General features: G+C 38.3%; 1 protein-coding gene across 4 annotated transcripts in view; it reads left to right on the top strand.

Moving 5' to 3' along the window:
* Nucleotides 1-383: 383 nt before the first annotated feature.
* Nucleotides 384-9,698, top strand: part of myo1ha (myosin IHa) — a 29,704-nt gene continuing 20,389 nt past the window's right edge. For all 4 annotated transcript variants that reach the window (XR_003674761.1, XM_028456753.1, XM_028456752.1 and 1 more), the window contains exons 1-5: nucleotides 384-618; nucleotides 6,065-6,199; nucleotides 6,281-6,396; nucleotides 7,733-7,931; nucleotides 7,998-8,078. Coding sequence is in view for 3 of the 4 variants with exons in the window: in XM_028456753.1 (XP_028312554.1) it covers nucleotides 613-618; nucleotides 6,065-6,199; nucleotides 6,281-6,396; nucleotides 7,733-7,931; nucleotides 7,998-8,078 (537 nt within the window). In the remaining variant the exon portion in view is untranslated. The remainder of the gene's footprint in view (nucleotides 619-6,064; nucleotides 6,200-6,280; nucleotides 6,397-7,732; nucleotides 7,932-7,997; nucleotides 8,079-9,698) is intronic.

The following is a 9,698-nucleotide window of genomic DNA, read 5'->3' as shown; positions in this document are numbered from 1 at the left end:
CTATTCAAGTAGCAGTACTTCTACTTGAGTAGGATTTATCAGTAGTTTTTACACCTCTGGTGATCAGCCACCTTATCATAGATCAGTAACCAGACCTAACTGGTTCCAGCTGGAAAAAGGCAGAGAGTATTTAGGTATTAGTACTGATGTAATGGAGCACAGAAGGAGAGAGAATCCAACATAGATAATGAGAAGTAGAAGTAGAAGAAGAAGCAGGGAAAGCGGCCTGGCCGCTTCGGTGTGCTTTGGATCTTGTTTCTGTGCCATGTTACACTCAGCCGAGCAGTAGATACTCAGGTATGCACTGAATTAGATCTCTGTTTCTCCACCTCCCACGACATGAATGATTAAGCACTTGGCCCGACGGAGCCCATGAGCCCAGGTGAAGATGCTGGGGTGAAGCCAATGCGTGCGCTGGCCTCCACAGAGCATCACCACAGCGCTATACGGAGAGGAAATGTGTTCTGTACCAGCATGATTTGGACTCATGCTAACTGAAGAATCCAGTGGTTCACCTTCTGCATCCATGCAATCAGACACAGGAGGAAACATCATCTGTGACTGACTTCTCTTCAAGAAAGGACATTCTGCAGGAAAAACCCAACTTTAGAAATGCAGGTTTGAGTAATCGTTTATCTATCCGTTGTTTTGTTGATCTGTTATTGCTTGACCTGTACCTGCTGTTTGGATGCTGTCAAGAAATTAACCCACTTCCATTGGTGGAGTTTGAGATTCTGGCCGTGTAATATATACACACAATAATTCAAAAGTAGTAGTAACGTAATTGATAATGTTGACTGCAAAAATTTGTGTCAACACGTTGTTTAATGTTGTAAATTCATGATACAGTAAAAGGATGGCAGCCGCTTTCGGCATCATTTTTGCTGCAGTACCATACATGAACTGCTGGGTGCAGTGTTGCTTCACCATTTACATTGTGAAGAAGAATTGAGCAACAGAAGAAGAACCAACCTAAAACTTCAGAACCATTTCACTGAAAACTTATACTACACACCTGAGGTAGAACAACAAATGAAATCATATATATTTTGTAGAGTCACTGTGTTTTATGACATTTAAAATATTTGTTTATTGTGTACATTATATTCAGAATCTTTTTTATTTGAATGGATTTGGGAAAACTGTATTGAAAACTTTTGATCTTATCTAGTTCTCCTGATGTGTTGCCAAATGTATTTGCTCTGTAGTCATACATACAATGTTGTTGTTGCTGTATCCTTATCCACTCTATTCAGGTATCTTTTAACCCAATTTGCAGTTACCTGTCAATCAACGGGGAGGGGAATCGGTGCTACATTTGTAAACCAATACAACCAATACAATATAGGCTGCACTTCCAGTGCGCATACGTCTGCATGCGCAGTAAACCAAATGCTGGTAGTTCAGTCACTGCCTGACCCGTGTCCTTCTAGCTATAGTTCCGTCAGTTTTGTTTTAGCCTTATTCCTATCCCTAACCCTAACCCAGGAAACACCCTAAAATGTTTCTTTTTTTCACATATGTATTTTTAAAGGTGGAATTTGCCGTGTTAAATATGTTAACATGGAAAAAAACCCATCAGAAGTGAGATTCGAACCTACATCAGTGGAAGGAAAAATCCTTGAGTCTAGCGCCGTAGACACTTCGTACAATATAAGCAGGTCTTTAAAGCCGAAAAGACAAGACCAGGCCCGGGCCTTACAGAACACTACCCAAACTCGTTCGACCCGAATGAAGCCGATGTCTCTTTAAGTCCAAATCTGTTTCAACCAGAAACATCTGTGCGCGCACATGCAGAATGATCCAATGCAAATTCCTTCAATATCAGCTCTATTTACTTGTCCATCATTCTGCATACAACTACAAACATGACAAGCAGCTTCATGTGCTGCTACACACAGTATGCTGCGTGTCTTTTTTGCACTAATTGAAACACATCACCTGAGCATTTTTTTAGAATGCAGCATCAGAACCCAGGCTGAGCCTTTAGTGTAACGATCAAAATTAAACCCGTAAGGCCAGGTCGGCTTAGACCAGGTCAGGTTCGGGCAGAGAATTCAAACTCTATGCGGGACACGTATTTTTTATTTTTATTTTTATCAAATAAAGACATAGTGTAGGACACAGATCAATAAATCCAAGATCATTTGCTTGAAAATGAAGTTGAAATTGCCACTCAAAACACCCCCTTATTGACGTTGTCTGAAAAATTTTGCACATTGCATTGTTGGATGTGGAGTCCTGTAGACAAATGCAAAAAAAGTGTTTTTACTTAATTTTTACTGTGATTTCTTGGGTTTTCCCCCAAAAAGTCTGCAAAAGTGACTTCCCAACATGTTTCTGGTGTTTTGACTGAAACCAGTGACGTCAGTTTATTTGAGGGCTTACACAGAAAGAAACAAATCCAGCAGAAATACTGGGAACAAACTGGAACAAAAAGGGCATCTATCAAATTTCAGTTCTCCTTGTCTAGGAGGAACACTGGAAATCACGGTGGATTTAACAATGCAATGCAATGCGTGGAACTTTTATGAAAATGTCAATAAACAGAAGGTTTATAGTGAGGACTGAAAAAATTTGCAATCGGTAAATGATCTTTGATTTATTGATGTGTGAAGCCTACACTATGGCTGTGTTCAAAATGGCACACTCTGTACTATTCACTACAAGCTCAATGAATATATACTGTCTAGATGACAGTATATTAAGTATGACTAGGATGATGAGCGTTCCCACTAAAGTATACTTCCAATTTCTCAAAATGCATTTGGAACCTATAACGACAAAAACCTGAAGAACACTGAGACTAAATATTTGTGTTGATTCTCCACCTTTGAAAGTTCTGAAATAATTTTAGGTGAGAAAGTGGCCAAGTAGAATATCAACATGTGGTCATTTGATCCATAAAACTCACACAAACACATAATTCCTGCATTTCTGAGATTTTCAGAGACCCATCATTGTGCAACTGACATAACTTCAAATAAGAGCCCTTTTTACAAAAGTGTTAAACTATTGGAGGACAAGAACAGATTATTTTATGTTGAAAAGAGGATGTTTGACTTTTATCTTGAAGTCGATCCCAGGATGACTTTACATTCCGCTCGCAATGCATAATGGGGTGGTTGAGTATGACAAGTGTGCTCACTGTACGTACTTAAGAAATGTAATGATATAGTATACATCCGGGTATTGCATCCTTAATCTTTCCATACTATCTAACGTGATTGCTCTACATACTAATTTTGATGTCAGACCTAGTATGAGTAGTACGTTACATGCCTTTTCAATCACATTGTCTTGATCTGATAAAAAGCTTAAAGCAGACACTTTTATTGCAAAAAAAATTACAAAAACGGTAATAAAAATCTAATTAAATAGCAGAATACACTGCTCCCTGGAGTTCTCTCATAGATGAGATCACTGTCTCAGGCGACGCTGACACTCTAGACCCAGACCAAGGACCATCTCTTAATTAAAATACAATTGGTTGTGCTCGGTGATAGCAGAGTGATTCACCTGATCTGACGATTGGCTTTGAGGATTCCTTACGTAACCAATCCATCCACCACACATCAACCCTGGGCTGAGCATTGTTTAATTAAAACTGCACTCAGGGTCTATGGTTGTTCTGTTGTTTGCATGAAGAGGAGGACCTTTACAAAGGACAGGTGTTCCTCCAAGCATTGTTGTCCCCCTGGACTGAGAACGCCCATTCAGTGTTCTGGCTTTCAGTGTCATTAGAAACACTTGGGGTCGCCTTGGACAGCTTTCTTAAAGTAGAAAAATACCTGCAGGACATTAAAAGAAACCTGAATGAAAAACAGAAATCTTTCCCAATCATTCCGACAACCTGGAACACTGGCTGCACGATCGCCATTGAATGCATCATTCCCTCTGCTGACAGCGGCTTATCTGTTCATGTTCGTACTTGTAATACTGTATGGCAGATCGCTAAGTCACGCTGTCCCCGTGCATTGTCTGCATGTGCTGCCCTGCGAGGGGTTTGTTCCCATGAAGGAAGGGGGTGTCACAGATACCCCACAGCAGCACCACCATTGCTATCACATCGCAAGATTGATTCTGACGACCAAAAAGGGGTTCCTTCAATGATATTGTTCACCTGTCTCATTGGCTTAAAGTGGGTAAGGAGGAGGGGGAGGCTGTGTGGGAAGGGGGTCGGGTGAGGGTTATTGGTGAGGACACAGGGTGAGGTGCATTGTTGTGGAGAGGGTGAGAGTATTGGGGTGAGGGGCTGACAGGTGGAAGAAAAAAAACACCATATGACTATAGCTTCGTCTCTACTTGCGTGATGGGGGCCCCGAGTGAGCAAAGCAATGAAGTCCAAATTACAGCACAGGATTGCTAAGAACAAGCCTCTATTGTTTGCCCTCGGGGCAACTAAAGCACCCTAAATGAGTGTCACAGCAAGCAGCGGGGCACGGACCGTTACTGCACTATTTAGTCTGCCCCGTTGTCTCAAGACGGCCCCGTTTCTGAGGTTCTCAGATCAGACAAATACGGCTCCCCTCCTCCCCCCTCCTCGGCCTTCAGCCTTCCTCTGTACAGCTAACCCCTCCCCGAGTCCTCGGCCCAAAATAGGCCAAATCTCCTCTATTGTGTTTCGACTGCCTAGTGTGAAATTCAGTGTGACGTTAAATGTTTTCTAATGAATAATTTCTCAATGGATATGCAGGGGGAATATGTGTAATGGATTGTAGACTGCATTTTAAAGACGTCTTTTTTGTCTCTGCTCCGTGGTATTTACAGGACAAAAAAAACACTTGGTCTTTCTCAGAAAGATGAGGGCCATAGGCGAAGGACAGGGGCCGCGAAGGAGGGGAGGAGGAGAGCTTTGTGTCAATTAGATCCAATGGATTATCTTTTTTTTTTTTTTTAATGTTTTTACTGAGAGTTGAGAATCAAAGGACTTTTGCTTCCAAAAGAGAGAGAAGAAAATACAAAACCAACAAAAGCTGGGAAACCCTTTGGTCTCTAAGTGTTGGTGCTGCGAATGCAAAACAGATTGATGGAATTTTTCCCACTAAATGTGCTGCTGTTTTTGGGCTTTGCACAGTGTGTGCTGTGTTTGGCTGTAGTGAACCATGGGCTGACTGCATGTGTGCAGCTCAGCCATCGTCATGTTGTGTCTGTTCATCCTCACAAACACACAGCTTTTCCTTAGAGACACACGGGACCTCTGAACTGTAGATTCCAGCCTCACAGACACCGTTTGGGCTTTGATTTGGTGATTTTTTTTTTTTTTTTAAATACATTTTTCTCTTTCCAACATTTGTTCACTCAGCTGCAGTCGCTATCAGGGTTGGGGTCAATTCTAATTCTAATTGCGTAATTGGTATTTAATTGCAATTATGACGTAATTATAACTGTAATCGTAATTGAAAGAACATGTTGCTGTTGTAATCGTAATTCAATTGTAATTGAGTTCAGATAATTTACTTTGTAATTGTAATTGGCATGATTATTCTATGAAAACTGTGATTTACAATGTAATTAAACACAAACCTGTGGAACCATGCTACAGTTATATGGCTTACACATACATAGTTAATAATGATTAAAATATGCTAAATATCAAGTTTACCTGTCAGTTTTCTTGAGGATCATTTTAATATTTAGTTTAGGGGTGAACTGACAAAAAAAAAGGCTCAGACGCCCACACCAAAAATATTAATACCTCTATTTTAATGAATTAAGATGCTTAACAAGGTAACCAACAGATGTGAAACAAATTTGATGATGGAAAATATTTTTTTGTGTATTTTACAGCTTTATAATAATAATAATTGTATTTGATTTCAGGGGGAAAATAATTTGTTGTAATCAAACATGAATAATTGGAAGTGTAATTGTAGTTAAAAAATGTAATTGACTCCAACCCTGGTCGCCATCAAATGAATGTAAAAATCAATGTTTTGCATTATGCGGCGGTCACTTGCTATTGTTTTGTGAATCTACCTTCTCTAATCCCAGGATTCATTCTTCCTGGTACTCAAAGGAATTTAGCAACTGTATGATAGACTCCATCTGGTATACCCCACAGGGTATGCTGGACATGGAGGGCGCCCTGACGGCCAGGGACCGGGTGGGAATCCAGGATTTTGTCCTCCTGGATGAGACCACAGAGGCAGCTTTTGTCAGCAACCTGAAGAAACGTTTCAGCAAAGATCTCATCTACGTACGTCTCAGAGAAACGCCAGTTTTGAGGCTTCTGCTGTTGATAAAATGAAATTCACTGACTTTGATCTTCTTCCTACAGACCTACATCGGTACTTTGATAGTGTCTGTGAATCCATATAAAGATCTGGACATCTACAATAACAAACAGATGGAGCTCTACATGGGCGTCAACTTCTTTGAGCTTCCACCTCACATGTGAGTACTGATAAAACCTACTCATGTAGATGTACTGTTACTTGACTCAGGCACAAGTAAGTCATACATAAAATACTGAAGTACAAGTAAAAAGTAGCTAAATTAAATAGTACTCAAAGTATAAGTTACTAGTTACTTTTACCCATCACATGTATTTATGATAATAAATCTCATTTATAAACTTAAAAAGGAAGAGATATAATCTTGCACAATTTCAGCTTAATTTATTTTCCACAACGGCATCTGTATAAAATGAAAGGTTTGTCAAAATGTACAATTCAAAAATAAAATAAAAATAACACCAACTAAGTAAATTCAAAATAAAAAATATCTCAGACTCTAAGTATAGGCAAGGCAAATGTATTTTAGTGCATTTCATACACAAGGCAATTCAATGTGCTTTACGTGATTAAACAATGCAATGGTTTTCAAATCAATTAGAACATTAAATCAGCAGTAAATACATTAAGAATCAATTACAATTATGGCATAATTGTAATTGAAAATTAAACAATCTGTTGCTGTTGTAATTGTTGTAAATGAAATGTATTTGAGTTCAGATAATGACTTTGTAATTGTAATTACCAGAGTACTGATAAATCCTACTCAAGTAGAACTACTGTTACTTGGTTCAAATTGTACTGAAGTACAAGTACAAGTAAGTCATACATGAAATACTCAAGTACAAATAGCTTAATTAAATAGTACTTAAAGTATAAGTTACTAGTTACTTTCACCCCTCTTTGGTTTTTTTGGTAATAAATCTTGGTACGGTTCCTTTGCATACAGTAAACATCTCATGTATAAACTTATAAAGGAAGAAACCAAATCTACCACAATTGGAACTTCATTTATTTTGTCAAAAATATGAAATACCACCAATGAATTCAATTCAAAATGAATAAATTCCCAGGCTCTAAGTATAGCCACATTTCTAAAAAATGAGAAAATAATCTGCATTCAATGCTGTTTTGGCGTTGTGCATTATGTTTAATCTGATTGGTCGGCTATAACGTGATGCATTTGATTGTTGTCGGGTCATTTCATTTTTTGTAGTTTCACAATGTCTGTTGATCATTTTAAAACAAAAAATAACAATTTACTCAGTAACGGCTGGGTGTAGAAATGTAATGACTTACTTTACTTGTTTTAAGTAAAATTACTGATTTAGAAATATACCTCAAAAGTACAAATGCCCAAAAAAGCAACTCTATTACATTAGTGTAAGTGCTTGTAATCTATTACTTTACCCTCTGTATGAGTGTGTGAGAGCTTGTACATGTGAGTGTGCGGCCTTGCAACTTTGTTCACAAGCACGTGTTCTGCACGCCGACAGTTATGCCCTGGCAGATAACGCCTACCACACCATGCTGACAGAGTTCAACAATCACTTCATCCTCATCTCGGGCGAGAGTGGAGCGGGGAAAACGGAGGCTTCAAAGAAGATCCTGCAGTATTATGCTGTCAGCTGTCCAAGCACCGCTCTGTTAAACACCGTCAGAGACAAAATGCTCATGTCCAACCCCGTCCTGGAGGTTTGTGCGTCTCAAATCACAGGCTATCAGTGAATATTCTCACCGTCTGAATATTTTTTCCCATAGGCTTTTGGAAATGCAAAAACCTTGAAAAATGACAACTCAAGCCGGTTTGGAAAGTATATGGATATTCAGTTTGATGGTCAGGTAAGCATTGGGGCCAGTGGCAATTTTGGTAACTAAAAATTTCCTTCATTGTTGTCGTAGTTTGTAGTCTCATAGTATTTTAAGTGACACTATAATCTAAAGCATACATTTAAACGAAAACCATATGAAAATATATGGTAACACTTTACTTGAAGTTTTGTAAATAAGGCTGACATAAGGCAAGGCAAGGTAGATTTATTTGTATAGCGCATTTCATACACAAGGCAACTCAATGTGCTTTACATGATCAAAAAAGTGCAACAGACAACAGCTTAAAATCAGTAAGAACAATAAAGCAGGCAAAAAATCATCAACAAACATCAACAACAACATGACCAAAAAAGTCATTAGCATGAATAAGGTGTCATTAAGCTATCATTAAGCTATCATTAAGTGTGGATGGATCTAGAGGGGTTAGGTAGGGTTATGGCTTTAAATTAACTTTTTAGATCACCAGCCAGCATGTTAATGTTAATGTTAATGTTATAAACCAACCAGATTTTCCAACAGCCAAATTTTTTTTTAGCAAAAATAAACTACACTATGAGCCACAGAATAGATTTAAGTGTTCATGTTTCTTTTAAATAGTTTTTAATTTAGTGGATTTCAGAAATACATTCACATGGTAAAAATATAAACATTTAATTTAAAAACAATTTTGTAACAATGCCTAAAAGGTGTAATATGGAACTTTGGGTGTGTGGGAGAAGTGAACCTTTTATAAAGTATGTTCTCATAACTTAATAAACTTAACTCAGGTGAAAATTTAATCCCTGGAACACTGTTTGAAGTTAGAAAGAATAGAAGTAATCAGTACTCATAATTACATGTACTGTAGAGAAAAATGTTTTATTAACATGCATGCTCTTCAAATGTAAACAAATCCCACTCCCCACAAACTGTGTAATGCACATTTTAAAGGTGAACAAATGATAAAGATCACGTGTGAAATCTAATCTTCAGAGTCCTCATCGGAGTCTGTGCTACTCTGCACATGCTCAGTAGCTGCTCGATCTTAATGTGAGAACTCTACACCCAATAAATATCTCCACATGTTTGTTTGTTCCTAACTAATTTTGCATCTTCATTCCGTTTCACTTCTCCGATAACGAACCAATCACCAACAATCACGCTAACGTAAGCACGTAGACACGTCACGACATAGTGTTCATGGGAAATGCAGTGTTGGGAACGTTACTTTAAAAAAATAATTAGTTATAGTTACTCACTACTTGTTCAAAAAAGTAACTGCGTTAGTAACTAAATTACTCTATAATAAAAGGAACTCATTACCGAGGAAAGTAACTATTTGCGTTACTATTAAAAAAAATAGTTGCTCTATGTCAATTCACATTTTTTAGATGCGTGTGTCGTGAGGTGCTTCATTAATTATGAGTTGTTTACAACGGATGTCGACAAAGTCTTCACTCCTGGATATAATGAACACTTCACATACACGTTCTTGCCTTTGACCACAATTAATTTAAAGTAGTGTTTGTATCGTCACCTTAAAAATGTCAACTTTTCATCAGACTGCTCCACGCTCACCATCTCTGCTGATTCATGAAATCTGCTCTGTGTGTGTGTGTGTGTGTGTGTGTGTGTGTGTGTGTGTGTCGC

Source organism: Gouania willdenowi, chromosome 9, assembly GCF_900634775.1.
Source record: "Gouania willdenowi chromosome 9, fGouWil2.1, whole genome shotgun sequence".
In the NCBI taxonomy this organism is placed as follows: Eukaryota; Metazoa; Chordata; class Actinopteri; order Blenniiformes; family Gobiesocidae; genus Gouania; species Gouania willdenowi.
The sequence above is the reverse complement of the archived record's forward strand: the minus strand, read 5'-3'. Positions and strand labels throughout refer to the sequence as shown.